Source organism: Trichomycterus rosablanca, chromosome 2, assembly GCF_030014385.1.
Source record: "Trichomycterus rosablanca isolate fTriRos1 chromosome 2, fTriRos1.hap1, whole genome shotgun sequence".
Taxonomy (NCBI): Eukaryota; Metazoa; Chordata; class Actinopteri; order Siluriformes; family Trichomycteridae; genus Trichomycterus; species Trichomycterus rosablanca.
The window spans coordinates 46,815,154-46,837,049 of NC_085989.1; the positions used below are offsets into that span (position 1 = coordinate 46,815,154).

At 42.0% G+C, this 21,896-nt stretch overlaps 1 protein-coding gene across 1 annotated transcript in view; it reads left to right on the forward strand.

Annotated features, from left to right (window-relative positions):
• LOC134334237 (protein shisa-6-like) overlaps positions 1 to 16,477 on the forward strand; it is a 189,978-nt gene extending 173,501 nt beyond the window's left edge. The window contains exon 7 of the mRNA XM_063016477.1: positions 15,808 to 16,477. Coding sequence (XP_062872547.1) covers positions 15,808 to 16,394 — 587 coding nt within the window. The 3' untranslated portion in view covers positions 16,395 to 16,477. The remainder of the gene's footprint in view (positions 1 to 15,807) is intronic.
• The last annotated feature ends 5,419 nt before the right edge of the window (positions 16,478 to 21,896 follow it).

The following is a 21,896-nucleotide window of genomic DNA, read 5'->3' on the forward strand; positions in this document are numbered from 1 at the left end:
CAGCAGCCTGTCACTAAACATGCTCCTCTGTTTAATGATCACTGTATGCAGTGGGTGACTGACATTGTCAATGATGGAATAGAGTTTACACAGTGTCCTCTTTTCTGCCACTGTTACCGGTGGTTCCAGTTCAATGCCAACCACTGCACCGACTCGCCTAATCAGTTTGTCCAGTCGTGCTTCCTCTCTCTTTTTAATGCTGCCACCCCAGCACATCACCGCATAAAAGAGAACACCGGCCACAACAGATTGGTAGAACATATGCAGGAGTTCTTTGCGTACATTAAAGGACCTTAACCTTCTTATGAAATAGAGCTGGCTCTGTCCCTTTCTGTATAAAGTGTCAGTATTCACTGACCAGTCCAGTGTGTCATCCAGTTGCACCCCTAGGTATCTGTAGCTCCTGACAACTTCCACAGCATTCCCTTCGATAGATACTGGTTGCGTTATTTAGTGATAACAAAAAACAGTACAACGGTACACAAGACGGGTTAGAACAAGACATGACAAACACATGACCTATACTAAATGCTAACCGCTAACACTAAGCTAAACTATACTTGACCCTAATCTAAGAATACTGATGCTAAACAGGAACTTACTAATACAAACTGCTAAATGAGCAAGACCAAGACTTCTAAACATGGACACGAGTATTAACAAGAACAAACAAACTATCAGACAGGGGCAAACTAAACAAACAAACCAAAACAAGGCAAACAGGGCAAAGGCAAACTGACATCAAAACAAAGTTCAAAAGCAAACCGAACCGACCCGACCAAAATCCAAACCAACATGACAGAGTACAAGGCTCCAAAGACTGTTCCCCAGCTCCCCTCTTAATACTATTTGGTTTTGAAATGTGACGTCCAACAAGCTCATGGTCAGGTGTCTAAATACTTTTGGCGGTATAGTGTACTATTGTGGTGTGCAACCCATAGTAGAAGCACTAAAACTAGGCTGCACGTGGCCCTGTTTAACCCTGGTCTGTTATATAAACCTACTTTCTGTGTAATAGACATCGAGCGTAGCAGCACAGGATGGGCAGAGAAGTGTGTCGGCTGGGTTACGACCCCTGATTCTGACCTTCATTCTGACCTGAATTCAGTCCCGGAGAGCTGAACTTACACTGAAGTATCAGGCAGGCGGGAGAGCAAGGAAATAGAAGCGCTAATGAAAATCATGGAGACGCTTCTACTGGGAGGTGTGGAGGAAGGGAAGAATGGGACTGAGCCGGCACTCTTAAGTCTTTGGTAGTTTGTGACCAGAAATACTAAATATCACCCTCAGTACTAATCACACTCAGTACTGATCACCCTCAGTACTATTCACCCTCAGTACTGATCACCCTCAGTACTATTCACCCTCAGTACTGATCACCCTCAGTACTATTCACCCTCAGTACTGATCACCCTCAGTACTATTCACCCTCAGTACTGATCACCCTCAGTACTATTCACCCTCAGTACTGATCACCCTCAGTACTATTCACCCTCAGTACTGATCACCCTCAGTACTATTCACCCTCAGTACTGATCACCCTCAGTACTATTCACCCTCAGTACTGATCACCCTCAGTACTATTCACCCTCAGTACTGATCACCCTCAGTACTATTCACCCTCAGTACTATTCACCCTCAGTACTATTCACCCTCAGTACTATTCACCCTCAGTTCTATTCACCCTCAGTACTATTCACCCTCAGTACTGATCACCCTCAGTACTATTCACCCTCAGTACTATTCACCCTCAGTACTATTCACCCTCAGTACTATTCACCCTCAGTACTATTCACCCTCAGTACTGATCACTCTCAGTACTATTCACCCTCAGTACTATTCACCCTCAGTACTATTCACCCTCAGTACTGATCACCCTCAGTACTATTCACCCTCAGTACTGATCACCCTCAGTAATATTCACCCTCAGTACTATTCACCCTCAGTACTGATCACCCTCAGTACTATTCACCCTCAGTACTATTCACCCTCAGTACTATTCACCCTCAGTACTATTCACCCTCAGTAATATTCACCCTCAGTACTATTCACCCTCAGTACTGATCACCCTCAGTACTATTCACCCTCAGTACTGATCACCCTCAGTACTATTCACCCTCAGTACTGATCACCCTCAGTACTATTCACCCTCAGTACTGATCACCCTCAGTACTATTCACCCTCAGTACTGATCACCCTGAGTACTATTCACCCTCAGTACTGATCACCCTCAGTAATATTCACCCTCAGTACTATTCACCCTCAGTACTGATCACCCTCAGTACTATTCACCCTCAGTACTGATCACCCTCAGTACTATTCACCCTCAGTACTGATCACCCTCAGTACTATTCACCCTCAGTACTGATCACCCTCAGTAATATTCACCCTCAGTACTATTCACCCTCAGTACTGATCACCCTCAGTACTGATCACCCTCAGTACTATTCACCCTCAGTAATATTCACCCTCAGTACTATTCACCCTCAGTACTATTCACCCTCAGTACTATTCACCCTCAGTACTGATCACCCTCAGTACTATTCACCCTCAGTACTATTCACCCTCAGTACTGATCACCCTCAGTACTATTCACCCTCAGTAATATTCACCCTCAGTACTTTTCACCCTCAGTACTATTCACCCTCAGTACTATTCACCCTCAGTACTATTCACCCTCAGTACTATTCACCCTCAGTAATATTCTCCCTGAGTACTATTCACCCTCAGTAATATTCACCCTCAGTACTGATCACCCTCAGTACTATTCACCCTCAGTAATATTCACCCTCAGTACTATTCACCCTCAGTAATATTCACCCTCAGTACTGATCACCCTCAGTACTATTCACCCTCAGTAATATTCACCCTCAATACTGATCACCCTCAGTACTATTCACCCTCAGTACTATTCACCCTCAATACTATTCACCCTCAATACTATTCACCCTCAGTACTATTCACCCTCAGTAATATTCACCCTCAGTACTGATCACCCTCAGTACTATTCACCCTCAGTAATATTCACCCTCAGTACTATTCACCCTCAGTAATATTAACCCTCAGTACTGATCACCCTCAGTACTATTCACCCTCAGTAATATTCACCCTCAATACTGATCACCCTCAGTACTGATCACCCTCAGTACTATTCACCCTCAGTAATATTAACCCTCAGTACTGATCACCCTCAGTACTATTCACCCTCAGTAATATTCACCCTCAATACTGATCACCCTCAGTACTATTCACCCTCAGTACTGATCACCTTCAGTACTATTCACCCTCAGTACTGATCACCCTCAGTACTATTTACCCTCAGTACTGATCACCCTCAGTAATATTCACCCTCAGTACTATTCACCCTCAGTACTGATCACCTTCAGTACTATTCACCCTCAGTACTGATCACCCTCAGTACTATTTACCCTCAGTACTATTCACCCTCAGTAATATTCACCCTCAGTACTGATCACCCTCAGTACTATTCACCCTCAGTACTGATCACCCTCAGTGCTATTCACCCTCAGTACTGATCACCCTCAGTGCTATTCACCCTCAGTACTGATCACCCTCAGTACTAAATACCGGTCATCCAGAAGAAAAGGGTTTTGATTTTATTAATTAAGTAGAAAAGGTATGAAATGTAAAATTGTGAACAAGACTAAATAGATTATTAAAAAATCACTAATATACTAATCAACCTCAGTACTAATCACCCTCAGTACTGATCACCCTCAGTACTAATCACCCTCAGTACTGAATACCGCTCAACCTGAACAAAGGGGGTCCGATTTTATTCATTAAGTTGTAGAAAAGGAATGAAATGTAATCACCCTCAGTACAATCGCCCTCACTCTCAGTACTAATCACCCTCAATACTAATCACCCCCACCCTCAGTACTAATTAACCTCAGTATTAATCACCCCACCCTCAGTGCTAATCACCATCACCCTCAGTATTACTCTCACCCTCAGTACTAATCAGCCTCACCTTTAGTACTAATCACCCTCAGTACTAAACACCCTTACCCTCAATATTAATTGCCCTCACCCTCTGTACTAATCACCCTCAATACTAATCACCTTCACCCTCAGTACTAATCACCCTCAGTACTAATTGCCCTCACCCTCGATACTAATCACCCTCACCTTTAGTAGTAATCACCCTCAGTACTAATTACCCTCACCCTTTAGCACTAATCACCCTCACCTTTAGTGCTAATCACCCTCCCTACTAATCACCCTCACCTTTAGTAATAATCACCCTCAGTACTAATTACCCTCACCCTTTAGCACTAATCACCCTCACCTTTAGTGCTAATCACCGTCCCTACTAATCACCCTCACCTTTAGTACTAATCACCCTCAGTATTAATTACCCTCACCCTTAGCACTAATCACCCCCACCCTTGATACTAATCACCCTCAGTACTAATCACCCTTAGTACTAATCACCCCCACCCTCAGTACTAATCACCATCAGTACTAATCACCCTCATCCTCAGTACTAATCACCCTCAGTACTAATCACCATCAGTACTAATCACCATCAGCACTAACCACCCCACCCTCAGTACTAATCACCCTCAGTATTAATTACCCCACCCTCAGTGCTAATCACCATCACCCTCAGTATCACCCTCACCCTCAGTACTAATCAGCATCACCTTAAGTACTAATCACCCTCAGTACTAAACACCCTTACCCTCAATATTAATCTCCCCCACCCTCAGTACTAATCACCATCAGTTCTGATCATCCTCACCCTCAGTACTAATCACCCAAACCCTCAGTACTAAACACCGTCAATACAAATCACCTTCACCCTCAGTACTAATCACCCTCACCTTTAGTACTAATTACCCTCAGTACTAATCACCCTCACCTTTAGTTCTAATCACCCTCAGTACTAATTACCCTCACCCTTAGCACTAATCACCCTCACCTTTAGTACTAATCACCCTCAGTACTAATCACCATCAACTTTAGTGCTAATCACCCTCAGTACTAATTACCCTCACCTTTAGTACTAATCACCCTCAGTACTAATCACCCTCACCTTTAGTTCTAATCACCCTCAGTACTTATTACCCTCACCCTTAGCACTAATCACCCTCACCTTTAGTACTAATCACCCTCAGTACTAATCACCATCACCATCAGTACTAATCACCCTCACTCTCAGTACTACTCACCCTCAGTACTAATCACCCTCAGTACTAATCACCCCCACCCTCAGTACTAATCACCTTCACCCACAGTACTAATCACCTTCAGTACTACTCACCCTCAATATTAATCACCCTCAGTGCTAATCACCCTCAGTACTTAATGCCCGTCATCCCAAAGAAAAGGTGGTCTGATTTTTTTAGCAGTGGTGGGGTATGACCCAGCAACTTACTGAATACCAGTCTAGTACCTGAACCAGAGAACTACCACTGTCCTCTAGGAAAACAGGCATCAAGGCTCTTCTGTACTAGTATCAATGTGGAGGAACGAACTTCCTCTGTCCTTCAAACATGAGTCTTCAAAAGACGATTTAAGATCTTCATCACCTCTTTACTAAGCACTTAAGCTGAGAACTTTCATGTACTTACTAATCTTTTATAGAATCTTCTAAAAAATACCTGTACTTTTGTTCTAACAGTGTTTCAGCTCATTTTTATCCTTGGACTGTTGAGTACTTGAACTAGAGTGAGGACACGTTCATTTTGAAAGCTCTGCTGGATAAGAGCGTCTGCTAAATGCAGAAAACGAAAATATAAATGTAATATACTGCCTTATAAACACAGTGTACGTGGTCCGCACATGTGCAGAAGCACTTTAATAGCAAGCCAAATACTCATACAGATGAACTAAATAAACCGATTACCGGGTTAAAAATGATAGACATCTTAATCAAATTACCTATACTGCAAATAAGACCTTAATCGGATTAAGATAATCAAAGTATTCTGCCTTCATGACCGTTTGAATAATCAGATTACTGCCAGAGTCTGAGCTTTATCAGATCATTAGTGTGCACACAAACACACTCAGCGTTGCTCATCCAAGGTGAGCAAAGAAAGACAGTGGACGTGTGCGCTACGGTCAGATGAGTCCACATGTCAGCTTCCCTTTCAGTGCCTGCAGTTCAGATCTGTCTGTTATTAAAAATGTATGGCGCATCATGAAGAGGGGAATGAGACACCACCAATCCGACCACTGAGTTGTTGAGCAGCTGAAGTTTTGGATCAAGCAACAATGGAGAAATATTCCACTTGTAAAACTGCAATAATTAATGTCCTCAGTTCCTAAATCATTAAAAAGTCTCATTAATAAGACAGATGAAAGAACACAGGGGTAAACACGCCTCTGTCCTAACTTTTTTGAAGTGCATAAAATTAAAGGCATCGAATTCTAAATGTGTTTATATTTACAACATTTAAAATATAACATTTAATTTCTAATTATATATATACTGGACAGCCATAACATTAAAACCACTCCCTACTTTCTACACTCACTGTTTATTTTATCAGCTCCACTTACCATATAGAAGCACTTTGTAGTTCTACAATTACTGACTGTAGTTTATCTGTTTCTCTACATACCTTTTTAGCCTGCTTTCACCCTGTTCTTCGATGGTCGGGACCCCCACAGGACCACCACAGAACAGGTATTATTTGGATGGTGGATCATTCTCAGCACTGCAGTGACACTGACATGGTGGTGGTGTGTTAGTGTGTGTTGTGCTGGTATGAGTGGATTAGACTCAGCAGTGCTGCTGGAGTTTTTAAACACTGTGTCCACTCACTGTCCACTCTATTAGACACTCCTACCTAGTCAGTCCACCTTGTAGATGTAAAGTCAGAGACGATCGCTCATCTATTGCTGCTGTTTGAGTTGGTCTTCTAGACCTTCATCAGTGGTCACAGGACGCTGCCCACGGGGCGCTGTTAGCTGGGTATTTTTGGTTGGTGGACTATTGTCAGTCATACCAGCACAACACACACTAACACACCACCACCATGTCAGTGTCACTGCAGTGCTGAGAATGATCCACCATCCAAATAATGCCTGGTCTGTGATGGTCCTGTGGGGGTCCTGACCATTGAAGAACTGGGTGAAAGGGGGCTAACAAAGTATGTAGAGAAACAGATGGACTACAGTCAGTAATTGTATAACTACAAAGTGCTTCTATATGGTAAGTGGAGCTAATAAAATGGACAGTAAGTGAAGAAACAAGGAGGTGGTTTTAATTTTATGGATAACTTGGCTATATATATACAGTGTATCACAAAAGTGAGTACACCCCTCACATTTCTGCAAATATTTCATTATATATTTTCATGGGACAACACTATAGACATGAAACTTGGATATAACTTAGAGTAGTCAGTGTACAGCTTGAATAGCAGTGTAGATTTACTGTCATAACTCAACACACAGCCATTAATGTCTAAATAGCTGGCAACATAAGTGAGTACACCCCACAGTGAACATGTCCAAATTGTGCCCAAATGTGTCGTTGTCCCTCCCTGGTGTCATGTGTCAAGGTCCCAGGTGTAAATGGGAAGCAGGGCTGTTAAATTTGGTGTTTTGGGTACAATTCTCTCATACTGGCCACTGGATATTCAACATGGCACCTCATGGCAAAGAACTCTCTGAGGATGTGAGAAATAGAATTGTTGCTCTCCACAAAGATGGCCTGGGCTATAAGAAGATTGCTAACACCCTGAAACTGAACTACGGCATGGTGGCCAAGGTCATACAGCGGTTTTCCAGGACAGGTTCCACTCGGAACAGGCTTCGCCAGGGTCGACCAAAGAAGTTGAGTCCACGTGTTCGGCGTCATATCCAGAGGTTGGCTTTAAAAAATAGACACATGAGTGCTGCCAGCATTGCTGCAGAGGTTGAAGACGTGGGAGGTCAGCCTGTCAGTGCTCAGACCATACGCCGCACACTGCATCAACTCGGTCTGCATGGTCGTCATCCCAGAAGGAAGCTGACGCACAAGAAAGCCCGCAAACAGTTTGCTGAAGACAAGCAGTCCAAGAACATGGATTACTGAAATGCCCTGTGGTCTGACGAGACCAAGATAAACTTGTTTGGCTCAGATGGTGTCCAGCATGTGTGGCGGCGCCCTGGTGAGAAGTACCAAGACAACTGTATCTTGCCTACAGTCAAGCATGGTGGTGGTAGCATCATGGTCTTGGGCTGCATGAGTGTTGCTGGCACTGGGGAGCTGCGGTTCATTGAGGGAAACATGAATTCCAACATGTACTGTGACATTCTGAAACAGAGCATGATCCCCTCCCTTCGAAAACTGGGCCTCATGGCAGTTTTCCAACAGGATAACGACCCCAAACACAACCTCCAAGATGACAACTGCCTTGCTGAGGAAGCTGAAGGTAAAGGTGATGGACTAAACCCAATTGAGCACCTGTGGCGCATCCTCAAGTAGAAGGTGGAGGAGTTCAAGGTGTCTAACATCCACCAGCTCCGTGATGTCATCATGGAGGAGTGGAAGAGGATTCCAGTAGCAACCTGTGCAGCTCTGTTGAATTCCATGCCCAGGAGGGTTAAGGCAGTGCTGGATAATAATGGTGGTCACACAAAATATTGACACTTTGGGCACAATTTGGACATGTTCACTGTGGGGTGTACTCACTTATGTTGCCAGCCATTTAGACATTAATGGCTGTGTGTTGAGTTATTTTCAGAAGACAGTAAATCTACACTGCTATACAAGTTGTACACTGACTACTCTAAGTTATATCCAAGTTTCATGTCTATAGTGTTGTCCCATGAAAAGATATAATGAAATATTTGCAGAAATGTGAGGGGTGTACTCACTTTTGTGATACACTGTATATATATATATATACGTATATTAGGGCTGTCAAACGATTAAAAATTTTAATCGCGATTAATCTCAGAATTTCACATAGTTAATCGCGATTAATCGCATTAAAAAAAATCTGTGTAAATGTTATAGAAAACAAGGATTTTTAAGTGAAATGTTACAGTTAAAATGGTGAACACATTTTATGCTAAATGTACTTATGTTAAAAACTGCTGGGACAAGAGAAAACTGTAAGGCAGTTTTATTCACTAACATACTAGGCAGTAATACCATCCAGCAGAGACCCTTGATGTGCTTTAGGTGGGATAAGGCGTAGTTATTGTAACAGACTTTTCTGTGGTTGTATTGTGACAATGGTTTGATGGACGTTTCTACACGAAGTGAGTGTGTTTTGACCCTTTGGGGCTTTCATAGTTCATGGAATAGCATGCTTGGCTAACGACTCTAGCTGTCCGCTATTCGGTACCGTAGCAGAAAAAGTAATAAAAGTGTTCTGCTCCTGACAACTTGTGAATATACCGTGTATTTATTTCTTTATTAAGAAAGTGCATCACTACGACGCTCGGTTACATTTGAGAAACGCTGTCTTAATGAGAGATGCCGTGCACGGTCAAGTCTCAACATGAACTACGGATGACTCGCAGAGCCAAATAGAATTTGCGTTAACGGCACTATTTCTTTTAATCGCGTCAAATTGAGATCGCGTTAATGCGTTATTATCGCGTTAACTTCGACAGCCCTAATATATATATATATATTAAACTCATATTTACAGTCTAAGATTCCACTAATTAACCACACAGGCATTTTTCTAACATTATTATTGCCCGTGTTTTTGGATCTGACTTTATTTGCTGGATCTCGCGGTGTGCACCAGGCATTGCCGTGATGTGTTTTAATCAAGAGCCTTTATAGAGCTGTTTCCCACAATTCCCTCAGTACCATCTGAACACTTTTAGTACCGGAGAGTAGCCTAAGGGGCTTCACTATTTTGACCTTTAGTCTCTGAAGGTCACAGCGAGTCTCTGTTGAGTTTTTGTTGAACCGTTATTGGGAGCGACTGGTGAAACCTGTGGTGGCCTTCATTAAGTATTCGTTAAGCATTCATTAATCCGGCTGAATGGCCTTTCGGGCGGCGGCTCCGGGACAGAAGCTCTCAAACAATTAACATTCATGCAGGTGCTGTAACCCGGGTACAAACACGATCGCCAAGCTGGAATAATATTGGGACTTGGTAATTACTGTTAGATCTCTAGAGGTGGGAGAACTTACTCCACATTCTCATGTCCACTAAATAACCAAAACAATTATTTTACTTCTACTTTGGCAAAAATAAAAATCTAACAAAGAGCTTAGTGATATATTGTGCCTTACCAGACAAGTGAAGCATAGGGGTGGTGGGGGAAGTGGTGGCCCTCAACTCTTTCTGCTGTACAGATAAATAGACTGACAGACACAGTTAAATAGATAAATAGATAGACAGACAGATAGTTAAGCAGATAAATAGATAGACAGACAGACAGACAGACAGATAGATAGATAGATAGATAGATAGATAGATAGATAGATAGATAGATAGATAGATAGATAGATAGATAGATAGACAGACAAATATACATAGAGACAAATAAATATACAGACAGATAGATAGACAGACAGATATGCAGACAGACAGATAAATATACACATACACAGACAAACAGATAATTATACACAAACAGACAGACACAGACAAATAAATATACACAAACAGACAGATAAAAATACACACACAGACAGACAGACAGAGACACAGACAGACAAATAAATATACACACACAGACAGATATACTGACAAATACATATTCACAGAGTGACAGATATACAAACAGATAGACTGACAGATATAGACAGATAGACCGACAGATATACATAGACCAACAGATAGACAGACAGACAGACAGATAGATAAGACAGACAAATAGACAGACAGATATATAGATAGATAGACAGACCGACTGACAGTCAGACAGACAGGCAGATAGACAGACAGACAGATACATATACACAGACATATACATGGACAGATAAAGACATACAGATGGACTGACAGATCTACAGACAGACATACAGATAGACAGACTGATATGCAGATAGATATACAGATAGATAGACAGACAAATAAATATACACAGACCAACAGATAGATAGACAGACAGATAGACAGACAGATATCCAGACAGACAGATATGATAAGTAAAGACATGCATTTATTCTGGCCAATAAGGATCCTCGTCTTGCCAGAAGAAGAAGGCAACAGTGTTCAGTTCCTAAAGCCCACAAGCTCATCCAGACATTCCAACAACCAGAGTCATTTTCTCCTCACAGAATCATTACTTCTGGTGTTTTATTTCAGATGTTCAGTTCCAGTTTAAGGAACCCAGCATGTTAGTGTATCATTAAATGTTAAATCTCACCCTGCCTCTCACAGCCTGTGTGTTTGTATCTGTCACACAGCGACAGTTCAAACACACCGTCACACTGAGAGCAAACAGCTCGACATCCAGAGGAGAGAGGAAAAAACAGGACGGGTAAAATAAAAGTGGGATAATAAAAAAAACATAAATATATGGTGAAACATAAGTGAAAACATGTAAAAGACTAAAGAAGTGAGAGAATTTACTGTATTAGGTACAAGGGCTAAGGCTTAAACTAGCATAAAAATGGCATAAAGCTTTAAAGCATGGCCTTCCAATTCCTTAAAAGAGATTATGTTTTATTTTGCCTGGTATGTATAGCAAAGAACAGGGCTGGTTTGACTAAACCTACTGTAGGACAAAAGTACATGGAACAGTGGTTTACTAACAATGTTGGAAAGAAATGTTGGGAACCAAACTGTTGGGGCAGTGTGCAAAATGCAAACCCAGTATGACAATAAGATAATCTAAACCCAAGATATTTCATGTTTTGTCTGGTCAACTTCATTTCATTTGTTAATAAACCTTTAATCCTGCATTTCAGGCCTGCAACACATTCCAAAAAAGTTGGGACGGGGGCAATTTAGGACTAGCAATGAGGTGAAAAAACTAAATAATGATGTGATTCCAAACAGGTGATTGCAATCATGGTTTGGTACAAATCAGCATCCAGGAAAGGCTGAGTCTTTGATGATCAAATATGGTCAGAGGATCCAGTTTATCAACAATTGTGTGAGAAAATAATCGAAATGTTTAAAAACAATGAACCTCAAAGAAAGATTGGAAGGGATTTGCATATTTCTCCTCTACAGTGCATAATATCATTAATTGATTCAAGGAATCAGGAGAAATTTCAGTGCATAAAGGGCAAGAGCGCAAACTTCCCTCAGACGGCACTGCATCAAGAACCGCCACTCAACAATAGCTGATATAACCACATGGGTGAGGGATTACTTTATCAAACCTTTATCAAGCTCTACAATACAGAGTTACATACACAAATGATACTTAAAACTTTACTGTACAAAAAAGAAGCCTTATGTTAACCATGTCCAGAAGCGGCGTCGACTTCCCGACGTCCCACCTTTACAACTCCTCCCCTGCGTTTCCCCCTCACCTTGTATCTTGCGTTCTCATTGGTTTTTTGACATAGCACTTATTGCCAGTCAGGCAACTCTGATCCAGATATCTGACATGCTAGATATCTCTCGTCGGTTGCCGAGTGCTCGACGAGCCACTCTGATTGAGTTGTTGAGTAGTTCACACATAGCGATTGAGAGACGAGTTTCGATCGGCAAGCGAACGACGAGTTGCTCCAGAGCTGGCAAATCTAGCGGCGACCAGTCACCGAGCAAAAATCGTGTAGTGTGAACTAGGCGTAATTGGAGTTGAGTCACTGAACTAGAGTAATTCATTCTTGTAAGTTGACTATCTGCGCATGTAGTGGTCGCTTCCCCTCGCTTGCATCATAGAGATGGCAATGAATAGTCTGAAAACCTGGTGATCTCTCTACATAGATGCACTTTACATCATCCTACACTCCTGAGAAGAAGGCATGTCTAAATGATCCGATCCCTTAAAATGCTCCTGAGGTGCCTTAATTCTGAATGATAATCCGACTGAATAACGAGGGAGCATCTGATTCTTCAACAAGGCCCTTAATCCTCAAATGCTTAAACTGTATACTGTCGCAGTACTGTAAGTCACTTTGAATAAAAGCGTCTGCTTAATGGCGAAAATTATGTAAATTTACAAATTCAAACTTGTCAGGGACAGTTTAATCATTTCCGGTACACAGAGGGAGACGTTGGCTCGTGTGCTAGCGGGTTTTGCTGCCTTAGTCTGTTGGTTTGAATGGCCTGAGGCTAACTGTGTTAGCCTAGTAAGCTAAAACTGCGGTGACATAAGTAGTGCATCCAAATAATCAGCCTTATAAGTCTATGTCTTATTACAATCCTCTTTACTGAGGCAGCTGATCAGGTAGGCAGTAGGCAGCAAGGCAGCTCACTAAGTTTTCAGACAGACCCAAAGTATGCCAGCGTCTGAAGAACGTTCTTAACCGACTAAATAAAGATAATACTGCAATGGGAAAATGATGACGGGACATTCATTGCTTGTTAGCCAACACAACACAAGAACTTGACAAACCTATTGATGGTTCTATATAGTACCCTTGATCTTGCAGTAGGCATCAAACCCGCTGGCCTGAGTTCGAAGCCGGTATTTAGGGCACACTTATTCTAGCCACTGTTGCCACCCAAAGATTAAAAATAGAGGACAGTATCCACTGCTGAGCTATTACCTTGTACAAGTCCCCAGTCTTCTCGCCATCTGTGGGACGATTAAATATAGACCTGACCAAGGTGATAAATCAGTCATACTCCTGCGTCCACTTCCTCTGCGCTTGACGCATAGCCCAGGCCCGTTTTGTAGATCTGAAAGCAAGTGGACTGATAAAGGCATCTTGGGAAATCTGGCAGCAAACGCTGATGGCCGTCCAGTCAGCTGCTGTTTGAAAACTCAAGGTGTTTGATGACGCTGATGAAGTTTCTGAAGTTGCTTGTTGTCGATTTGTGATGGTATCTTGCTAGTCGACCACCTGGGAGTAAATCGGTTGATTTCCCTCGGCTGCACCCGTGTGGTGTTGACAAGGCAGGATTTAGACACCAGACGCATGAAGAGTTGCAGACAGTTGAGGAAGTTTGTCTCACATTTCTTTTAAACTTGTGAAAGAATCGTCCATTAAGCATTTCTTATAGCAAGGTTGCATATAATGTAGAGTTTCTACCATCCATCGTACATAATATTGTGAAAAGATTCAGGGAATCTGGAGAAATACCAGGCTGTGTGATACAGCATGAAAAACCGACTTGCTGTGGTGATAAATGAAGCCACATGGTCTTGGGAGTACTTTGGAAAATCTGTGTCATTTAACACAGTCCCCCGCTGCATCAAGAAATGAATTTTTTTTTCTATTCTTTTTTCCCCAAATTTTCTCCCCTAATCTAGTCGTGTCCAATTACCCTGATTGTGTCCTCTATACTGATTCGACCCTTCACCGCTGACTGAGGACACCTCTCAACTGACATACGCCCCCTCTGGCACGTACAGTCAGTACAGACTGCATTTTTCACCTGCATACACCGACGGGCACTGTGTACGGAGGGCCACACCCCCATCAGCATTATTTCTCAGCCCTGTGCAGGTGCCATCAGTCAGCAAGCAGGGGCCGCAGTTGCACCAGTTATGAGGACCTATGATCCGACTTTTTTTTTTACCCCTACCCCTATGAACAACAGGCAATCGTTGTTAATGCAGCCTCCCAGCCCAGTCGGAAAGGCAGAGCTGAGATTCGATACGATGTATTCGAAACCCCAACTCTGGTGTGCTAGCGTACTTTACCGCTGCGCCACCTGAGCGGCTAAGAAATGCAATTTTAAACTCGAAGAAAAGGGCGTACATCAATGTTATGCAGAAACGCCAATAAATTCACTTGCGCTGAGCTCATCTTAGACCAACGTTCTTTAAATGACCCACATTTTGTCCACGATATTTTACACAACTCAGACAACACAAACAATGCATCTTACTCTCTCTGCTCTGCTATGTGCAATCAGGTCCCACTGTGGTTTACACTATGTAACATAAAGCCTCCACAAAGGGACATTTGCATACAAGTTTATCTTGTGTTAATGCACCTGTTAAAATCAGTTATTAAATTATTATTACTTGTCTCTGCTACCCATTTTTTTGGCTCATGACCCACCTAAGGGTCACGTCCTAGAATTTGAAAAACCCTGTCTTAGACAATGTACAGCCATAACATTAAAACCACCTCCAGGTTTCTACACACATTGCCATTTTATCAGCTCCACTTACCCTATAGAAACACTTTGTAGTTCTACAATTACTGACTGTAGTCTATCTGTTTCTCTACATACTTTTTAACCTGCTTTCACCCTGTTCTTTAATGGTCAGGACCACCACAGAGCAGGTATTATTTGGGTGGTGGATCATTCTCAGCACTGCAGTGACACTGACATGGTGGTGGTGTGTTAGTGTGTGTTGTGCTGGTATGAGTGGATCAGACACAGCAGTGCTGCTGGAGTTTACCCCTCTTATTTGGCCCTCGTCAAACTCCCTTAAATCCTCACACTCGCCCAGTTTTCCCTTTGGACTCAGTGGAATCTTCTGCGTTTGTGTCTAGTTTTTGTGTCACTGGAGCCACCGCGTTTAACCAAAAACTTTGGAACGTTAATGTAGGTGTAACGTTAACATTTTAAGTCGGGGGAAAGAAGACAGGGAGAGTTTTAGATTTGTTTTATGTGAGAGTGACACCCAGAGTTCAAACAGTTCAAGCTATTTTATTAAACCTAATTAATAGCAGGACAACTTGGCCTGTAAAAAATGGCCTGTAGTTTGGACGTCCCTGATTTAGATGATTCCATGTTTCTTGCTTTCTTTTAAACCACTTTTCATGATTTATTTCTTCTCCTCTAGGTGAAAATGACTTTGATACCTTCTACAGACGAAAGCTTCACCTTTCCGACGTGACCCCGAAGCTTGTCAAGTTGGCACCGGAGACGCCAGTGCAGCGCGTAAAGCCTCGCCGCGTGCAGCGCGCAATGTCTCAGGACCACGTTCTCTCGCCCGTCGTGTCACGCCGCGACTATGCCGTGCCCGTGTTCCAGTTTTCCCAGGATCACCTGCTGTCGACCGACCGCCTGCAGTCCCGGGATCCTTTGCTGTCGCCGGACAAGCTGCTGTCGCTGAGGCGAGCCGATTTCCGTGAGAAGTCCATGGCTCGCGCGCTCTCGCAGATTGACATGTTCGTGCCCATGACGCCCAGCACCGAACGGCACAACCGGATGGCGAAGGCGCATTCGCATTCGCACTCGCACTCGCAGCCGAGCGACAACGGGAGCGACGACGGGTACCGGGTGAACGATAACTTTCTGAGCGTCAGCGGCACCAAGAGGCAGGCGTTCGCCTCCAGACGGACTCACACGGTCGACCACCTGCAGTACATACCCGGACATCACCATCATCAGTACCGCACAGCCAGCAAGAATGAAGTGACAGTGTGAACTCAAGGAATATGAGGAAAGTAAAAAAGGTGGAGAAAGGGAGAAGGAATGACAGGAAAGTGGGTGAAAAGAGAGAGAAAATATTGAATGTATGTTACCAATAGTCTTGGTCGTTTGGGCAAGGTCCACATGGCATTTTTTAGGATATGCCGGTCTTCTACCAGCTCTCAAAACATGCCAGTTGTTGAATTGGTTCATCTAAATTTACCCTAGCTACACTGTGTTGGGTAGTGGTACCTTGGTGGTTTGGCTTTTTGACTGCTGATTGGACAGTAGATGGTTCGAATCTTCAAATCATAGCTTTCACAAGCTGCCACTGTGTGGCCCGTAAACATCAACTGGTCATGTCGAGTATTAAAAGTGTCTGGTAAAAGGAACTGGACGCCCCAGTGGTCAAGGTTTTCTACCCTCAGCTTCTTAGCTCAAGTGTCCATTAAGTGTCCATATATTATCAAATGTTTACATTATAGATGCATACGTAGTGTGGAAACCCCATACTTGCACCCAGTGTTTCCAGGATAAGCTCTGGACATTCATACCACACACCAACATACCAACTCTGAGTGGAAAATGTTGACCAAATCTGAGAGTAGGAGAAAGACAAAACTGTACAACAAACCCCAACTGGACCAGTGTGAGCGCCGAGGCTGGGAAACAGGGGAGGCCTAATTTGCGCTTTCTCTTCTTCGTCCTTTGTTTGACCCTGACTGGCTCCTATTTTCAGCTCAAAGCTTCTGCCATGGCATCTTCTGGGTCATATGGAAGAAGGAAACTGTAAGGGCTTTCATATACACACAGACTTGAGTCCTAAAAATGACTGGACCGAAGAAAACCTGGACTAACTTTATACTAATATTTAAAGAAAACTATGGTTTGTAATTCTGCTCTAGTTCTCAGTATAGCTTTAGAGATTAATAGTAGATGTACAGCCATGTGAAAAAAATTAGGACACACCAATATTATAATTACGTCTTTATTTAATAATATGAACATATCAATAATTGATCTACTTTCAATTATATACAGTGGGGCCAAAAAGTATTTAGTCAGCCACTGATTGTGCAAGTTCTCCTACTTAGAAAGATGAGAGAGGTCTGTACTTCAACTATGAGAGACAAAATGAGAAAAAAAAATCCAGGAAATCACATTGTAGGATTTTTAAAGAATTTATTTGTAAATTATGGTGGAAAATAAGTATTTGGTCAATAACAAAAGTTCAACTCAATACTTTGTAACATAACCTTTGTTGGCAATGACAGAGGTCAAACGTTTCCTGTAAGTCTTTACCAGGTTTGCACACACTGTAGCTGGTATTTTGGCAGATCTCCTCTAGAGCAGTGATGTTTTGGGGCTGTCGCTGGGCAACACGGACTTTCAACTCCCTCCACAAATTTTCTATGGGGTTGAGGTCTGGAGACTTGCTAGGCCACTCCAGGACCTTGAAATGCTTTTTACTGAGCCACTCCTTCTTGCCCGAGCGGTGTGTTTGGGATCACTGTCATGTTGGAAGACCCAGCCACGTTCCATCTTCAATGCTCTCACTGATGGGTTTTGGCTTAAAATCTCACGATACATGGCCCCGTTCATTCTTCCCTTAACACGGATCAGTCGTCCTTCCCCTTTGCAGAAAAACAGCCCCAAAGCATGATGTTGCCACCCCCATGCTTCACAGTAGGTATGGTGTTCTTGGGATGTTTTTCTTCCTCCAAACACGACGAGTTGAGTTTTTACCAAAAAGTTCCATTTTGGTTTCATCTGACCACATGATATTCTCCCAATCCTCTTCTGGATCATCCATATGCTCTCTGGCAAACTTCAGACGGACCTGGACATGTACTGGCTAAAGCAGGGGGACACGCCTGGCACTGCAGGATTTAAGTCCCTCTCGGCGTAGTGTGTTACTGATGGTAGCCTTTGTTACTTTGGTCCCAGCTCTCTGCAGGTCATTCATCAGGTCCCTCCGTGTAGTTCTGGGATTTTTGCTCACCGTTCTCATGATCATTTTGACCCCACGGGATGAGATCTTGCGTGGGGCCCCAGATCGAGGGAGATTATCAATGGTCTTGTATGTCTTCCATTTTCTTACAATTGCTCCCACAGTTGATTTATTCACACCAACCTGCTTGCCTATTGTAGATTCACTCTTCCCAGCCTGGTGCAGGTCTACAATTTTCTTCCTGGTGTCCTTCGACAGCTCTTTGGTCTTGGCCATGGTTGAGTTTGGAGTCTGACTGTTTGAGGCTGTGGACAGGTGTCTTTTATACAGATAACGAGGTCAAACAGGTGCCATTAATACAGGTAACGAGTGGAGGACAGAAGAGCTTCTTAAAGAAGAAGTTACAGGTCTGTGAGAGCCAGAAATCTTGCTTGTTTGTTATTGACCAAATACTTATTTTCCACCATAATTTACAAATAAATTCTTTAAAAATCCTACAATGTGATTTCCTGGATTTTTTTTTCTCATTTTGTCTATCATAGTTGAAGTGTACCTATGATGAAAATTACAGACCTCTCTCATCTTTCTAAGTAGGAGAACTTGCACAATCAGTGGCTGACTAAATACTTTTTGGCCCCACTGTATTTATATACACTGATCAGCCATAACATTAAAACCACCTCCTTGTTTCTACACTCACTGTCCATCTTATTACCATATAGAAGCACTTTGTAGTTCTACAATTACTGACTGTAGTCCATCTGTTTCTCTACATACCTTTTTAACCTGCTTTCACCCTGTTCTTCAATGTTCTGGTCCACCACAGAGCAGATATTATTTAGGTGGTGGATCATTCTCAGCACTGCAGTGACACTGACATGGTGGTGGTGTGTTAGTGTGTGTTGTGCTGGTATGAGTGGATCAGACACAGCAGCGCTGCTGGAGTTTTTAAATACTGTGTCCACTCACTGTCCACTCTATTAGACACTCCTGCCTAGTTTGTCCACCTTATAGATGTAAAGTCAGAGATGATCGATCATCTATTGCTGCTGTTTGAGTTGGTCATCTTCTAGACCTTCATCGGTGGTCACAGGACGCTGCCCATGGGGTGGTGTTAGCTGGATGTTTTTGGTTGGTGGACTATTCTCAGTCCAGCAGGGACAGTGAGGTGTTTAAAAACTTCAGCAGCGCTGCTGTGTCTGATCCACTCATACCAGCACAACACACACTAACACACCACCACCATGTCAGTGTCACTGCAGTGCTGAGAATGATCCACCACCCAAATAATACCTGCTCTGTGGGGGTCCTAACCATTGAAGAACAGAGTAAAAGCATGCAGAGAAACAGATGGACTACAGTCAGTAATTGTAGAACTACAAAGTGCTTCCTCACAGTAAAATTTTATTTCAATTAACAACAAATTACATTTTAAAAGACGTGGAGTGTCCTAAAATATGTCAAATAAAAAAATAAAAACACATTGTTCCATTTCGCTTGAAATGGAGTAAGGGTTAAAAAAGCACAATCAACTCAACTAAAACACATTTTATTTTATTTTGTTTTGTTTCACATACAATATTAACGTCTACTCTTTTTTGGTATATGAACCAGCTCCTGTCTGCCTCTTAGAGGCGCTACATACCCATTTTCTTGCATAGAAGACTGTAAATAAGCTGTGATAGCTGTAGGATTTAAATTTAGCTCTTCAGACCTCTTCTGACGATCTCAGTTTTTATCTGCGTCGGATCATACTGATGTCAGACGTGTACAGTCAGTGGTGTATAGTAACGAAGTAATAATACTTCGTTACAGTACTTAAGTAGTTTTTTGAAGTACTTGTACTTTACTGGAGTATAAAAATTTTCGGCAACTTTCACTTTTACTCCACTACATTTTCTAGAGAAAGTGTGTACTTTTACTCCGTTACATTCGCTGTATGTAAATTCGTTACTCGTTACTACAGAATGAAGGTAAATGATGTGAGATGTGTGACGGACTGCACGCTGGTTTGGTGAATCTGCGCTTGTGAATTAGACGGTGGTTAAACACATTAATGCGCATGTGCAAACGTTCTCTAAAAGCTATCGGAGTTTTCTAAAAGTGCGTCGTTCACCCAAAGACCCGCAAATATAAAGATTTCAGAAGCTCCAACACACTGATGTAAGTTAACAATGATTAACAAAGTAAAGCTGCAGCATCAGCGGTTTTTTCATATTATTAGCATTAACATTGTTCAGATATCCACCTACCAGTTTTACCGATTACATTCGAACCACAAATAAAACGTTTCATAAATCATTACATTTGTTTGGAATTCATTGACTGCAAAACTCATGAAGACACGTCCATTATTTTTAAAAACTCACCTACGGACAAATATTTCCTCGGAGAACTTCTGTATTAGACCAGAGGAGAGATTCATGGTGCTGAGGAACATGCAGCACGTCTTTAACCCTTTAATCATCTCAACATGAACTCAACTTATCCAACTTATTATTAATGATTTTTCAGCTGTTGGCTTCAAGTTAAAAATTGTGCTTTCTTAAAGTAAGAATACCAATATTTTTTTTAGTTTAACACATGCCATTCAGTGAGTAGATACAGCCCAAAAAAGATTATTTATATACAGCTTATTTTACTCAAATATTTTGATTAAAAACAACTAAATAATGTCATAATTTCAAACAGGTGATGTGAACAGTTGATTATGATCATGAATTGGCACAAATCATGTTCAGATGAAAGGAAGAAAACAGGTTAATTGTTAAGGTGGTTTACAGGCTTAAAGGAACAATCTTTATATTTAAAATGACCGCTTCCATTTATACTAACAGCATTTACTTTTACTTCTACTTTTAATACTTAAGTACATTTAATATCAAATTACTTTTGATACTTAAGTACATTAAACATCAGATACTTTTATACTTTTACTCAAGTAATATTCTAAAAGGTGACTTTTACTTCTATCAAAGTAAATTTCTGGTAAGATACTTGTACTTTTACTCAAGTATGGCCTTCCGGTACTTTATACACCACTGTGTACAGTAGTGTGTTCATGTGTTTCTGCAGGTATGAGTGTGTGGGTGAGGTTTTTTATGATATTGAATGGACTTATTAGAAACGTGTGTTACCGAGTTCACCATGTGTCTTTGTGTTTTAAGAATCAGCAGCTATAGGTGAAATCAAAAGCAATGGACGTTTGTTTTAATGATTTCTGCAATTGTCCTTTCCCTGTGACTTTTACTAGACCTTTTTAAAATATACACTATATGGCCAGAAGTATTTGGACACCTGGCCATGAGCTTGTTGGATGGGCGTCCCATGTCAAAAACAAATAGTATTACAATAATGTGACCTGTATTTGATCTTCCAGCTGAGGGGGCTTTTCACAAGACTTTGAAATATGCATGTGTATGGGAATTTGTGCCCATTTGGTCAAAAGAGCATTTGTATGCAGCCTCATTCCAAAGCCAGTGTGGCTGAGGTCTGTCTTTATAGAACTTGCTTTGTGCACAGGGACCTTCCCTAAACCATTGCTTCAAAGTTAGAAGCATATAGTT